This window comes from Prosopis cineraria, unplaced genomic scaffold (genome assembly GCF_029017545.1).
Source record: "Prosopis cineraria cultivar Desert tree isolate PC_DT_omini unplaced genomic scaffold, ASM2901754v1 PC14, whole genome shotgun sequence".
Classification (NCBI taxonomy): domain Eukaryota; kingdom Viridiplantae; phylum Streptophyta; class Magnoliopsida; order Fabales; family Fabaceae; genus Prosopis; species Prosopis cineraria.
This window is the reverse complement of record NW_026555345.1, coordinates 27,884,269-27,900,353: the sequence shown is the minus strand read 5'-3', so window position 1 is coordinate 27,900,353 and position 16,085 is coordinate 27,884,269. Positions and strand designations below refer to the sequence as shown.

At 30.3% G+C, this 16,085-nt stretch overlaps 2 protein-coding genes across 2 annotated transcripts; both read right to left on the bottom strand.

The window, feature by feature from the left end:
* Window positions 1-2,764: 2,764 nt before the first annotated feature.
* Window positions 2,765-4,446, bottom strand: LOC129292555 (heat stress transcription factor B-2b-like). The gene is made up of 2 exons (XM_054930118.1): window positions 3,898-4,446; window positions 2,765-3,811 (listed from the first exon to the last, which is right to left on the bottom strand). Exons 1-2 carry the CDS (start codon window positions 4,144-4,146, stop codon window positions 3,107-3,109), a joined length of 954 nt encoding a protein of 317 aa, XP_054786093.1. The 5' UTR covers window positions 4,147-4,446; the 3' UTR covers window positions 2,765-3,106.
* A 5,440-nt stretch (window positions 4,447-9,886) lies between these two features.
* LOC129292125 (uncharacterized) lies at window positions 9,887-14,983 on the bottom strand. The gene is made up of 3 exons (XM_054929647.1): window positions 14,369-14,983; window positions 13,227-13,312; window positions 9,887-10,183 (listed from the first exon to the last, which is right to left on the bottom strand). The coding sequence occupies exons 1-3, from the start codon at window positions 14,598-14,600 to the stop codon at window positions 10,151-10,153; spliced, it is 351 nt and encodes a 116-aa protein (XP_054785622.1). The 5' UTR covers window positions 14,601-14,983; the 3' UTR covers window positions 9,887-10,150.
* Window positions 14,984-16,085: the final 1,102 nt, after the last annotated feature.

Below are 16,085 nucleotides of genomic sequence, written 5' to 3'. Positions count from 1 at the left end.
TGCCCTGCAGCTCATATCGTTTAAATTCAGGTAAGCAAAAACTTACTCTTTATATGAAAATTTAAAAAAAAATTAATATATACTTCTTCTATTAAAAATATAAATCATTTTTAAAAGAATTAAATATTTAAAAATATATAACATTTTAACTCTTTTAAAAATAAGTCATATTTTTTTAAGACGTCTCTATTGAATAGATTACTTTATATTTTTTAAAATAAAATATGTTATTAAATAAAAATAAATATAAAAAATGACTACTATTTATTGAGAAGTGAGATTTAATTAATTTTTTTTATTTTTAAATAAAGGAAGTATGTGTGTGCGTATTTCTTAACCACCTTCTATTCAAGTGTTCTCCGTCCAAATAAGACGCTTCTTGCCATCATCATTTATTATACAAAAGATTACAATGATAGTGATTATTAAAGGTACTTGGTTCAATTAATTAACGAAATTAAATTAATTTATCTTGTACTTTCAATTTTATGTCCTGTGATATACTATTAGTTTGAGTTAGAGGTGATAATATTTCTAGAATTTTAACAATACCAAAAGATGGGATGAAAAAATGATTACAATGTTCTCAAACTCCATTGGAAATTTATTTATTTACAAAATCTAAGAACCAAATACATAAAACTAATGCAAGGATGTCACCCTAAGAATCATAAAACTAAATTAAATCAAATATTACAAACGAACTTCACACAAAAAAACACAAGCACTGCATGTGTAATTGACAAATCTTAGCCATTCCATCCCTATTTTCTTTAATATTTGCAATTATAAAAATATATCCACCCAAAAAATAAGAAAACTAAAACAATTCCTAGTAATATCATCCTTAAAACATAAAAAAGTAAATAGTCTCATAATTTATAGAATGAAATACAACGACATTCTTTTTGTTTTGCTCGAATTACATTGACCTTTCTTATATTTTCAAAACCTACACTTTAGTTTAATTATTAAAATAGATAGAAATGTTCCATTAAAAATTCTAAAATACTTAATTTTTTATTTGTAATATGTTAAAAATTTTAAAATTATTATTCTAACTTTATAATTTGATTGTATATTCTCTCTCTCCGAAACTAAAAAATTTAAATAATTACGTTGATATTTAAATAAATAATTTTAAATTTTATGTTTAATTAATAAAATTTAAAAAATATTTAAATTATATTGACTATCTTATAACATTAAATCCTATTATTTCATTAATTTTTTAACTGCTTCTCTACAATATTATTTTTGCCAATTTATGCATTAAAATTTTAGAAAATGTTACTGAATAAATATATGTATGTAACTAAAAATTAAAATATAGATGAGAAAGTAAAAATATATATATGCATTAATTTTTTTATAATTAGAATGATTTTTAGATAACTATATTTAAAGAATGAGTATTTTAGTCAAACATATATATAATTTAACTGTCAGCTAAGATGAAATTAAAATTTTAAAATAGAGAAAATGTTTGTATTTTCAATTTTGTAATTATTTATATTAGAAAACGTTCCTATATAGATATAAAAAATAAAATAATATATATATATATATAATTAAAGTAAAATAAAGAAGAGTTTGTTCACCAAAAAACAAATAAAGAAGAGTTTAGAGCATTTTATTCTAACTTATTATCACCGGCCGTCATCACAAGTCCCCAATATCTCACGATCAAGCTCAACGATGACTTCAAAAGACGTAACTACCAAACCAAAAAATATATTGGCTCAAAAAAAAAAAGATGACCAATTTTTTTTTTTTCAAGAATTTACCAGCATGCAAATGCTCACCACTGGGAGAAGAAAATGATACTATTTTAATCTTATTTATAAGTCACTTTTAATATATTTTATCAGTATAAAAAAATTTTAAAATTAATTAATTCTGTCTTAAAATTTAAATAAATTTTTAACTTTAACCTTATTAAATACACACAATTTAATAATATATTTTCTCTCTTCAATATTCAATGGAGGGTAAACAAAATTTATAATAAAAATTTAATGACGTGACTTATAAATAAAATTAAAAAAATTTTCTCTCTTTCTTTTAAATAGGATTAGAGAGAGTAATTTCAATCACTTAAAGAGAGAGCATAATCTAATGACCAATAACTACTCCCTCTCCTTCATAAAAAAAAAAAATATTAGTTTGGTCTTTTTTGTGACTTCCAAAAATATTTGTCGTTTAGAATTTCAAAGAAAATATTACTTTTTTTTCACTCCTCTACCAAGTATTTAAATGAACGGTATTAAATTTAATTACAATGTAAACTATTAAATAATTTCCCCGTTTCCCCGTAACCTTCCCCTCACCCCCTAAATGCATTTAAGGATGGCAATTGAGAATGAGTCAATGGGCTTAGGAGATGTTAGGCGCACAACAAACCTGTTGCTGACCATCTAATAAACACATGATCAAAACCTTCTCCCTTACTTTTTTTTATTTTAAATAAACTTTCACGTATCAATAAATTTTATTAAATATATTTATTATTTTTTAAATTAAAAATATAAAATTTTAAAAATCTTCATAATTTAACCTATTAAAAAAACCAAAATTAATCATAAAAAATAATATTAAAATTATTACATTTAATAAATTCTTAATTTACTTAAGACATCTTATATTTTAAAATAAAAAAATATTTTTAAAAATATTCTATAATTCAAAGACGGAAGAAGTAAAAGTTAAATTAGTAAATTAACAAAAGGAAAGGCACGTGAATTTAGACATTAGATGGAACAAGTTTCTGAATTCGCTTCCTTAGGGCGACGAAATTTAGTAATAAAAATATGGGATCTACATAAATTTTGATCTAATCTACAATACAGAGACCAAAGTTGAATTCAATGCAAAAATAGAAAGGCAAAATAATTAAACTACAGAGAGAGAGAGCGCATCGTTTTCTTTTCAAAGATGCAGACTCCGTGAATGCGCCTCTGAGAAACTTCTAGGAACTGGTCCCACTCGGTTAACGACGCACGTGACCCTTGGCTCGTACGTGCGTCTCCGTATTACGGGACCCGGATTCTCTATGCCGTTCCTATCCTGATCTAAGCATATTCCCCCACTGGTGTGTGCCCATTAATTAATTACACACACTCTGATTAGCCATGTCGCACTGATTCAGCCACGGTGTCTCCTGATTCTCTCGAACGTTCTGACAATCCAACGGCTCAGATTTCACCTCCGTTGGCCCCGGCTGGTGTAAGCTTAACAGTGTGTCCTCCTCCTCCGCTCCAGCGGTCGCTTCTCTCGCTCTCTTCGCCCCAATCGCCACCCCAAACAGCTTCGGATTTAACTCTTCCGCCGCCTCACCGGAGTTCCGTTTTGACGGCATCAAATCCAGCGGTTTCACGGCGTCTTTTCCTTGCAAAGCACCATCGTTTTGGTTGTTGGTGTAGTTGGATAACAGAGAGAAAATATTGTTACAGAGAGATCTCATCTCCGCTAATTCCTTCGACAGCTGGACGTTCTCTTTCCGCAGCCTGTCGTTCTCATCTATGAGGTCAGCCGGAGCTTTCGAGGACGACGAATTCGACGAAATCACTTGCTCTTCATCTGAGTTTGATGGCGATATGATAGGCATCGCCGTCGGTATAGAAGTCAACGGTACCGGCGTCGGCACTGCCACAGTCGCAGTGGCTCCGGCCTTCGCGACCGGCGACATCGTTGGCGGCGTCGAAGGTGTTGAAATCTTCCGTCGCTGTATCTCGCACAAAAGCCGTTTCTCGCCTCTGCGAAAACACTCGTTCGAGAACTCCCACCGATCGGGTACAACCTTTCTGAATCCCTGCAAATATACAAAAAATAAAATACAATTAAATTAAAGATTCAACGGATTGAAAAAAGAAGATTAAGACGATATATGATAATTACATAGGTGTTGAGTTGGCGGACAAAGCTAGAGAAGTTGTTGTGCTTAAAATATTTAGGAAGCAAATCTCTGGCGAATTCGGTAGGGTTCCAAACGATGAAAGTGGATCCGTCTTCGTTCCACGAAATAACATCGTCTATGGTGTGGTCGTCGACGAGCTGATACGTTTTGGTGAGAAACGGCGTTGGAATAGATCTCTGGGTGTCACCGGCCGTGGACTCGCCGTTGTGATCCACCGGCGGCGGAGCCATATAAAACTAGCCAGAAAGCACCGGAAAATATGACCCTGAGATCAGGTTAACTCGTAAAATTTACCTGAAAGTGGTGTCTTTGGGAGGGTTCAAGACCGGCATCGTCGGAAGGTGAGCCAGAAGCGGGGAGAGAGAGATGAGGGAAAAAGTGGAAGGAGGGAAGGGACGGAGGAATTATGAAAGCATTTCTAGAAGGTTCTCATGAGAATTTATGAATGAGAGAGAAAATGGAATGAAGGACGGAAAAACTGGGGAAGAGAGAGAAAAGAGGGGAAAAGGAAAGGAAAACGCTAGAAGGTACTACGTTACGTCTTCTAATCGAGAAACTTCCGTTTCTTTCGTTAGTTTCCGTTTTCATGCATATATGAACTACTTGTGTGTGCATGTGTAAACCGTACACATTCGGTTTTTTTTTATAAATTATTTTTATTAATCTTATCAATGTTAATAAAAAATTATAAAAAATAAAAATATGTAAAATTTTAAATATGTTTTTATAAATTTAATATATGATTTTATGTTCTTTAATAAAAGATAATTTTAAAAATATACATTGTAATTTATAAATAAAATTAAATAAACCTTTTAAAATATTTTTCATAAATGGAGGAGGGAGTACATTTATACTATGTTATATATTTTTTAAAAAAATTAAATAAGTTATATGCATAAAAAACTTATCAAAATCAAGATAATCTTACAATTTAAAAAGTATTTATAGAGTGCTGTCTACTCTCATGTTCTATTTATAAAGGAAAGAAAAAGATTTTAATTCTATATATGAATCGTGTTATTAATTGTTTATCAGAAGTTTTTATGGCTGGGATTAGGGAGAGTATTAATAAAGTTGTTATACTGATACTTGTGGATTATTTATGATCACGGGATTTACATCACCGCAAGGATTTTCAACGATGTTCTTGAGTTGTGAGGCTGGACCACGTCTGTTGGCTGGTAGCCCATCATCATTTATGTGGGGTGTCTTTTAAAAAAATTAATAATACACTTAGTTTTTTAATTTTATGTAAGATTTTAATTCATTTTTTAATTTTATAAAGTATTTTTTAATTCTTTACCTCATTAATAATTTTAAATAATTATTTTTATATTAATTATTATTATTTTAAAAAAATTAAACTTAATATATTAAAATTTAAAAATATTTTATTAGCATTTAAAAGTTTAATGTAAAAATTTGCTGTGAAGAAATTAATGATATGAAGATTAAAAATTTAAAGAATAATTTATAAAATTAAAAAATAAAATAAACTTTTATATAAAATTAGAGAATTAAATATGTATTTTAAGTAAAAAAAATAAAAGAATGAGATTTTATTCAAACTAAAAAAAATCTCTCTGTGGAAAGGGACAAGCACTATTTAACATTTTCAAGAATGTTATCTTGAAGAAGGTGCTCGTCCAAAAAGACGCACGTCTGCGTAAATAATAATTGAATAATATAATTATAGCAACAATTTTTTTAATAATGTATTGCTGGTCTATATTCCTCTGCTTTGGAATTGGAATAATGAAATATATCCGTCCAGTTCATCATCAATTCATGTAGTATTTATCGATATAACAATATTTTAGACTTCATACAAATTTTGTATTAAGAGCCATTCTTATACAAATTCTTTTTGAGTTAAATTATAGCAACTTAGTTTTTCTCTTTTTTTTCCAAACCAATACGGCAACTTAGTTTTGTTGTCAGTGTCCATTACTTTGTCTTGTTATGGTACTTTCACATCAGGAAATAATGCTTTGTCAATTGTCAGTATAAATACTGTAAAATATATTAAAATTTAAAGAAGAAAGGAAAGTAAGATGATCGAACGAAAACTGCACTCAAAATACCACATTAAATCAATTTAATTTTTTTTCCCAAATAAAGAAGTTTTTTACTTTTAAGTTTTACTTATTCTTCTAAACAAGCTGCAGGAATCTTCGCGGCCTTAAAAAGAAAGAAAGAAAATAAAATAAAAAAACAAAGCTGAAGAAAATCATTTTTCATGGACCAACAAAAACCTTCATGGTCAAGAAAGACAAGTAATAATGTTCAGAACAACATTGTAAGTGAACCATAATAATTATAAACGAATCAAAGACGATGACTATAAAGTTAATTATAATTATGATATCCATTATCCAGTAACGAGAATGCTCCGTCAATTTAATTAATATTTTAATAATTTTGATCTTAATCGTCTTATGATTTAATCTCCGCAGTTTCCTTATTCAAAAATCACACATACCTTCATGCATCTAAACAAAGGCAGTGAGAAGCGAGTAAAGTGGTAGAAGAAGATGATAAGCAAATGAAAATTAAAGACTGAGTTTGAGTGGGTCCCCCTTGGACCTGGGTTCGAGAGTGATCTTCGGCGGTTGGTTTCCATGCTTATTCTTGAGATGAAATATAGATCATTCAAATTTTAATCTAAATAATTTAAATTTAATATTTTATATTTATTAAAATAAAAATTATAAAATAATTTTAATAAGTTTTTTATTCTTAGTCTGATTTAGATTTAATTTAACAGGTTTGATTTAATATTAAAATTTTTATGCTTGATATATAATGATTATTCAGATGTATCTTACATAGTTCTGAACCGTGCAGAATAAATCTAAATAATCAATAGACATCAATTATAAAAATTTTAATATTAAATTAAACTTTTTAAATTAAATCAAAACTAGATTAAAAATAAAACATTTATTACAATTATTTTATAATTTTTATAGCTTGTATTTTAATAAATATAATATATAATAATATAATAATATTTTAAATCTGAATCATCTAAATTTTTTATCTAGATGATATAAATTTCATCTTAAACACGTGCTCATTTGAAAACGAGCAGGGAAACTCAATCTGTGATGGTTGTGAGGCCACCAATTATGCCAATCCTCTCATTGGCTTATCCTGTTCTCTTCTCCAAATTCCATTTTATGTTTATCCAAACCCATCGACGGCGACCCTCCCTATCTGTCTACCGCTCTCTTTCTCTTCACAGTTGATGATATTTTTTGTTTTAAATTATTAATATTGTGTGGAAAAGATTTAAATTTCTATAGTTATTCTTAAATGTGTCATCTTTCAAAACCTGCTCTCTCTCATGTGTAATATTCTACTCTACTCACAGGAAATATTATGAAAGGGTGAAATTGAAAAAAAAAAAAATCATACAAAGTGGAAGGTGTGACTTGTGTTTGGGATTATATGAAATATATTGATTTGTGTTATGGTGTCTAGCAAACGAAAAATCTTAGTTCATCACACCACTTTTCCTCCCTCTCTCTCTCTTCATTCCTTTTGAATGTTTTCGCCCTGAAATACACACATACACACATCAACAATTTAAATTCAATATTTCTTTAAACGAACAACAATAGTGGGACCATGTACCTTGAGGCTCACCTATTTTTTTTTGGCCAAAAAAGCTCACCCATTTTTTCAGTACAGCTAAAGAATTATTTTATTTTATATTTTATATGTTTCAAAATCAAAAAAATTTAAACAGTAATTTGACCCTTAATTATAAGCCCAACAACAATTGAAATTCTAAATTTATTTTTTTTATATAATATTCTCCTTCAACTTTTAAAAACAGTGCAGCGTCAAAAAGGATCAAGAAAATATTCTTAGTATTTTTCTTTAATTTTTGGGGTTCTTGTTTGTAATTTTTGAATAATTTTCTATAATTTTTTCCTGGTGGTTTCTTTTATTATTTTTTGATTAACTAATTATCTTTAATCTATAATTTAGGAATCCAGTTGTCCCTTAACCCAATAAAAAAAAACATATCACGTCTGAAAAAAATGTTCAACTCAAAACATTCCAATCTAACTGGGTGACTCAAAAAATGAATAACGAAAAAAATAAAAGGACATGCTAATAAAAGTTGGAGCTCTAGGCTAGATGATTACTTAATGAAAAATATAAAAAACCAATTTTTTTCTCGTTTCCCTTGGCCTTCCCTTCTCATTGTTTCATATTATGTCCTGTTTGGCATGAAAAGAAAAGTTTTTTATAGAAGGAAAAGTGAAAGTGAAATAATAAAATATATGCTATTTGATATGATGATAGAAGTGAGAAAAGAAATATGTTATTTGATACAGTGATAGATGTGAGATAACAATTTTATTTAAGTGAGAGAGATGTAATTGAATTCTAGCGACTTCTATAGTTCATGATGAAATTGAGTTTTAGAGAATTGAATTCCTACATATCAAATAAGTAAATTTCATAATTTCATTTTCACTTTCACTTCTTCAATCTAAATTCTTTCATACCAATTAATGAATGGCGTGTTTGAATTTCAATTGAAAAAATTTATTATTAAAAAGTGATGACATTTGCATAAATTTTCAAAAATTACTTCTGATAAAATTAAGAATATTTGGATAATTTTTTTATAATCAATTTTGAATGAAAACCAGAATTGATTTTTCAAAAATATAACAAATTTTAGCTTATTTTAAATAAAGTTTTGAAAAATAAATAGAATTTGGATAAAAAATTTTAAAACTATAATTCAATCCTAAAATTAATTCTAAAAAGTATTCAAACGGCCAGAGATATTATAGTTACTATTTGCATAAATTCCAGTTGATGACTTAAACCACGCTGATCAAGAAAACAGAGACACAAGCCCGTGGCTGAAACATGCACGTTGCGATCACAGAGAAAGATTTGTTTGTACTTCCAACCCGCTAATAAGTTTCCTTGTCATCAAAGCAATTATTTTCGTTCCATTCATAACCATAACTTTAGGGCATTTTACAAAAGAGATTAACTAACAATCGGCAAAATATGTTCAATGTCTGATCAATTGCTTGATACATCCATCTCGGTTTCTAATATGTTGAAATTAGAGTGTGGATCTTATATGCTTATATAAAGTTAAAAATAAGTTGCAATAAAACAATATAGAGCTAAAACAACAAAAATTAAAATGACTTTAGATTGTAATGACAAAAATAATAATTTACTCATTTATTTTTGATAAAAATAATTTACTCATTTTATTAACTCGACCAGCAAATTATTCATAGACAAACATAGGGGTGAACATTGATCGATTCGATTTGATCTCAAAATATGCAAGAACCGATCAATCGAATAACACTAAAAATGAAAATCAAATCAAACCGAATAAGGATCGAATCAAAATTTAATAATTTAATTTGATCGGTTAATTCAATTTTTTAATTTTATATTGAGCTATTGAAATTGGGCCTATTTTTTAAAATATCAAAACAAACAACACTATAAAATTGAGCCCTTTTTTTATTTATTTTTTTAATATGAGCTCATTTTAATTACATCCATATGACATAAAACTTAAATATTATAAGGGCATGATAATCAAATAAAAAATTTATAAAAAATAAGGTTGAGAGTAACTAATCAAAATAGGGTTTCAAGTGATGTTATTATTTTTTATTTTTTATTAAAATAAAAAATAAAAATAAAATAAAATAATTTATAAGTTAAATATAATTTATAAATTAATAAATTATATGTAATTCAATCGATTTAATTTTAAATTTTACTAATCGAATTGAACTGATCAACCGAAATATTTAAAATAAAAAATTAAATTGAACCAAAAAATTAAATAATCGAATTAAATAGATAAAATTTAATTCGATTCGGTTCGATTTAATTTTACTCACCCTTAAAGAAATGATATCAAACATAACTCATATAAATTTAATGGTGGAATTCATGTACAGCTAGCCAAATAATTGAAATAGGATTATAAAGTGAGAATTAGGGTTCAAAACCATTCATGGTACTCTAAAAAGACCTAATGTAGTGTGGGAAACTAATATCTGATTACAACGAAAAGAAGTGAAAAAAGAAACTTTAGCAAGAAGATAAATAATAATAATAATAATAATAATAAAATTGAAAGAAGAGACGAGAAGGATTCCAGGGTCTTGTCATGCAACCAACGCGACAGCACTTGCCTGCTCTGAATCATCAGTAATATCATGTTGTCCGTTTCTCAATCTCTGGGACCACCTGTTAGGGACGCATATAAATTAGCCATTGGTTCCCATGTGATAGATTTTTCAATTTCAAAAGCTACCAACTTTCGGTTGGTTGTGTTCTGAGTTTTCTTTCATAACAATGTAATATTGCATGCGCTCATGTATGCGTGCGTACATGATAAAACCATAGATTTAGTCATACGAACTATTTTTCAAAAAAATAGTGGATAATTTATATTATAAGGTGTTATGAAATAGATTATTAATAGCACCTAATACCAACCGTAATTTACTATTGACGAACATTTATTCAATATTATAGCCCTCACATGAATCTAATCTAATACGTGGCATTATTCATTCCTCCAATGCATCTCTCTCCTACCTCTCCCTTACCTTTAGCATGTCTTCTCTTTCACTCTCTATCCTCACCATCCCTGTCCTCTTGTTCCCGCTCCATCAATAAAACAACCCCACCCTGATGTGTTTGTGATTAGTGCCAATGCACTTAGTGCGAAAAGAATTCTGGTCATAGAAGGCTCTCTTCGGCCACCTGAAATGTCTCATCCAGCTTTACGCCAGCCTCAAAGATTCCAAGACTGGAGTCTACTTGAGGAGGTTAGAGGCTTGCTTGACACCTCCAGTGTCATTGATGGCGATCACGTTGAGGGGAGATTCCTTGAGAGTTGCGACAGTGAATGTTAGGAGTTCAACACGTGGTGCTAGACAAAGTCACCAACTCACTGGGATATTGCCATCCAAGAGCTTAACCCTCAGTTCACTCATGCATGGAAGTTGGTAGAAAGAGTTCTTGAGCTCTGTTTTAAGAGCTCAAAAACAAGGGTAGGAAGAAGGAGATCATGAAACGTGAAGGAACTTAAATCTAACTAACAATAAACTTGCAGAGGGTGATACCCATTATCCTTACTACAGACGCTACTGGTGGGTGACGAATTATGGGTTTCACTGGAGAAACGTAACCCATTAACTACTACAAATTGCTGCAATAGCAATAGTAACTTGCCACGCTTTTTCTTAAATCATAGGAAATCCCACATTTAAAAAAAAAAATAACCATGGGCTTTTTTTTTTTTACTGAAAAATACTATAGCCACGGTTTTCAAAATATGTTTTTCTCACGATTCATGTAGCCATGTTTTTTCACAACGGTCGGTAGGGCACTCTTCCAAGTTTGCAAACCGTGGCTATTGAACAAAGCAAACCGTGCCTCCATGCATGTTTGGTTATAGTGATTGGAATGTGGCTCTAAAAGCATAGGAGTATCATGGGGTCCAAATCGGGGAGAGAGAAACTTGGGCAAGAGATTTGTGCAAGCAAGTTGGAAATGGTGGTAAGAGTGAGGGTCTGAGCAACCACGACGAGGGAAGGAAGGAGTTGTTTGAGAGAGTGAGAATGTTGGGGAAGCAGATGAAAGCTGTGCTGGACATTTGTGGTGGGTTCCATGAGCTAGAAAATAAACAACTTTTGTGAAAAATAAACGTGAGGTGATGCTTTGATTTTTATAGTTCATCATTATTTTTTTCCATCACCTCATAATATAATAATATAATTATTCAGTGATCTTTAAAAAATAATTCACCACTAAATTTACATTTTACATGTACCTGCAATAAATATCAAGGTTTTAAAAACTGAATCAATCATTAAATCAGACGAGGCACTGATTCACAGTTCATTGGTCGAACTGCAATCTAACCAGGGTCAAACCGGTTAACATTAAATTAATATATTTTTAATTTATGTATCATAATTAAATAAGAAATACATTTAAATATGTATTTTTTTCAAAAATAAATTATAAATGCTTGGTAATATAATTTATTATTGATAAATACATAATTAATATTAATTATAAGTGAAGCTTTTCATTTAAATATCAAGAAAGATGTATTTTAATTTTAATTTATTTTTTTATTTTTTAACTTTTGTCCAGTTTTCTCATGAAAATTGATCCGGTTTTTATCCGATTTTATCGATTGTTAACCGACTCCATAATGATTAGTTTTTAAGGGGTCAACCGAACCGGACCACGAGCCGGTTTCCGGTTCAACCGATTGAACTGGCCAGTTCAATTTTTAAAACCTTGATAAACATTTCACAGCGACACTAAGGTGGGGATGATATTTTGGAGTCAATAAGAGGAATATCACCCCTTTTTTCGTTTTAAATATAAAACTATATTTGGGTGCTGTCTGAATAATTTTTTAATGTAGGCAACATGTCATTAATTGGACAAGCACAAAACGAGTAAGAATAAAAGATTCAATGAATATATATGCGGGAGTACAAGTGGAAAATAGCTGGATGGGCCGAGCTTATAAAGGTCAAGCTTTTAAGCTCAATTTTTTTTAAATTATTTTTTTTAAGCTTGATTGTTATTAAAAGGATTAAGGGTTGAGCCTATAGGCCTATAAGCATTTTATGATTATTTTTTATTTTTTAAAATTAAAAAATTTAATTATAACATTTTACATTTTTTAAAAATACAAATTATAATATTAAAAAATTAAAAATAAATAATAAAAAATTATATTTTAAAGTATAATCATATATTTTAAAATTTAAATTCAGTTTAAAAATAAATCTATTTGATATTTAAGAGTTAAAATGAAAAAGAACCTAAAAGGATTGTGTGCCAACCAAAGTTCATTTTTTCAAAACTTATTAAAACTAAGCTTCAAAACTTGATTTTTGTTAAAAAGAAACAGAAATTTTTTTAAACCCAAACTTTTATAAAATTGAATTTAAATAGGGGTTAGGCTCGCCTTTATTCCCTATTCTATGTGTATGTGGAGGCATTTAGGCCTAACAGCAAGGTTCATATTATTCTGCTACGTATTTAGCGTCCTAGTCAAACAATATCCTACCCACCTTATATCACCAGGAACAAGAGCCACCAAAATATTCATTTTCATAATTATTTATTCAACAATCAACACCTACACACACGCACACGTAACTTTAATCTCTTCCCAAATTTCACTGTTAATTATTAGCTCTAACGTCTTGGTTTAGTTATTCATATTAATTATTAGGATTAATATGTTACGTACCTGATCCTGGAAGGAATTGTAGGCTTGAGATGATCTTCTCCTCGGACTTCTTCTCCCCTTCATTCTGCTTCTTCCACCCATCAATCCTGCCAACTTTACACCGTCAACTTTCGGCTAACAACTAGCATTTAACCAAACAGCCTAAACGGAAGAGGCATACATTTAAGACGAAAAACGCGCACGTTCAGATCTCAATTAAATTTCTTGGCCCAAGAAAAGAATCAGAATTTTGACTCTGAATAATGAATAGTAAAGTTTACATGTGTACAGAAAAGTGACGACTCCTTTGTCCATTATATACATGCGCGCGCGCGCGGGCGGCAAGAAAAGTTTCTCTGTGACGTCCCGTTCGATCTTTTGGGATCTCCCCATCTATCCTTTTTTTTTTTTAATCAACTTTTTTCATTTCTTCTATATTTTTTAGCTAACTAACTTTTTCGGCCAACATAGTAAATACTAAATACAGTAACTGTATCTTTTGTATTTTTATTTTATATACTCATCACGCGCGCGCCGCGCGCTATGTATATCCGTATATATAATTAATATATATATATATAGTATTTAGTTTTTAAAATATTTTAAATGTATTATATATATAATTACAAGCGTTTCCATTGCACTAAACAAATTTTCGAAAAAAGAAAAGAAAAGTGATAGTATTACTACATCCCTCATTTAATAACTTAAAGATATAATAATAATAATAATAATAATAATAATAAGTCTAGAGAAAATAAGAAAAATATTTTTAATAAGTAATGTAAAATAAAATTTTTCCCAGCGAAAATAATAAAATAGAGCGAATGATTTTTTTTTTTTTACAAATATTGATCCGCTGGTTGTTTTCAAAAAATATAAAAAATTCAAATTAATAACCCCTTTTACACTAGAGAAATGAAGATGGTAAGTCCTGTTTGGTTTCATGGTCTGGGAGTTGTGTTGTACTGTAGGGTTAGAAACCGTCCGACACTTCGCACGCCCCCAACCAAGCAGCACCGATGCAACAAAAACAACCGGTTTCACCCGATCCCGGAAGCGCGCAAATTTCTTGGAATGTGGAGCCAAACGCGGCGTTCAACATCTCCGTCCAAAGGGACCGAGAGACAGAAGGATAAATGAGAGAGGAGCGCTAAGATTACCTGAATCAGCAGCGTTGACGGAGATGGTGCGGCGGGGATTCAGATCCGAAGTGGACTCCGAGGCGTCAAGCAAGCGAGGGCGGAGGCGGTGGAATGAGCGAGAGCTGTTTTCCAGCATTGCGGTGACGAAGGAAGCTTCTATGGAGTTCAGGAACTGCACGTGCTTCTCGTCCGTCCAAAACGACGCAGTTTCAGCAGCCGTGGCGGGATAGTTCTCGTCCTGCGACTCCATCGACGAGGATGAAAACGGAGAGATTACGGCTCAAAGCGAGCGACGGAAGGCGGAGAGCGTGAGGATAGAAGAATGAGAAAGAGGTAAGAGTCGCAAATGGAAGAGAATTAATTAAATGACGATTTTAACCCGCGATCCGTTTGGCGTAGATATTTTGAGCATCTGATTGATTGATGGATATGGCATCCAGGGAAAACAATAGTTTGCCTCTAGGGTTTGGATCGATGATACATGATTTAAGGGGAAATGGGTTTGGAAAATGGGGGAGGAAGGACTTAGGAGGCACTAATGAAAAGTCAAGTCACGATCAAAGAAGTGGAAATATCTGGGGCGTCTGGGGAAGGGCGAGTGAGGGAGGAGTATTGAATTACATCTGGCTGGGTGGAGAACAGGGACCGCTGGGTGTTAGATATTTTATGGTGAGAATCATTCTTTATTCCTTTTTTTCTTTTTCTGAGTTGTGAAGATATCAATCCAACCCCTCCATCGACCATCACCAATCACATCTCTACAGTCCCCTGCCCAAAGGTTACCCCCGCCTACCGTCAATTATTACTCCCTCTACCCCTACCTCTTCACCTTAACGCCGCCTCTCGGGTGTCATTACTTATTATCGGATTACCCTATTACCCTCTCCGTTTTAAATTACGTACACGTATATAAGTAAAATACAATTATAATACTTTATAATTTTTTTATTATAAATTTTCAAAAATTTTTATGCACGCTCAAAAATTATTTAAATTTTTTTATTTGAAGAGTTATATTAAAAATGTATAGTCAATAAAATCTTATTCTTCTCACATTGTTTTATATTTTAAAACAATAAAATTTTTTATAGTTATCTTATAATTTAATATGGAGGAAATATTAACTAATTTATATTTCTTTTAAAAAAATTGATTAAAATCTTGATTTTTAAAATTTTTCTTACATATTTTCAATTGTGTCGTAATATTTAATTTATTTAAAACACTCTCATTAATTATTCAATAAAATAAGGGTGTAATTGAAAAAATATATATAAATCTGCCCAATGCCTTGTTTTTGGATTAAGTAAAGTTTTTAGAAAACAATTTATATTATGATCTAAAAAGAGTAAATAGTAAATTTTCTTTAAAACTGCGGGTCTTGGAGCATTTAAAACCTAAATTTATTTTTAATATAATATCTCCATTTAATATTTAAAAATGATATAATATTGCTCCTATTATTAACAAAAATTAACTTTGATTGTTAGCTAATAAGAGAATAATAGAAAAAGAACTTACAAATTACCAAAAAAAGGACAAAAAATCATAAATTTTTTTATATAATACTTATTTGCAAATTTTTTATATCATTTTCTATTATTTTTTTTAGAGCTGGGAATTCGGGCGGGCCGGGCTTATTCGGGCTCGGCCCGAATAGGCCCAGCCCGAATAGGCCCGAACCCGAACAAGCCCGTTTTTTTAAAAAGCCCGAATGACTAAGCCCGGCCCGAAT

What these genes read in the sequence shown, in the direction of transcription:
- LOC129292555 (XM_054930118.1), bottom strand. Translation starts at nt 4,146, where the DNA reads ATGGCTCCGCCGCCGGTGGATCACAACGGCGAGTCCACGGCCGGTGAC. An exon ending in TCCGCCAACTCAACACCTAT is followed by an intron (nt 3,812 to 3,897) that starts GTAATTATCATA and finishes GTATATTTGCAG; the next exon opens with GGATTCAGAAAGGTTGTACC.
- LOC129292125 (XM_054929647.1), bottom strand. Translation starts at nt 14,600, where the DNA reads ATGGAGTCGCAGGACGAGAACTATCCCGCCACGGCTGCTGAAACTGCG. An exon ending in CGTCAACGCTGCTGATTCAG is followed by an intron (nt 13,313 to 14,368) that starts GTAATCTTAGCG and finishes TAAAGTTGGCAG; the next exon opens with GATTGATGGGTGGAAGAAGC. An exon ending in ACAATTCCTTCCAGGATCAG is followed by an intron (nt 10,184 to 13,226) that starts GTACGTAACATA and finishes CGTCCCTAACAG; the next exon opens with GTGGTCCCAGAGATTGAGAA.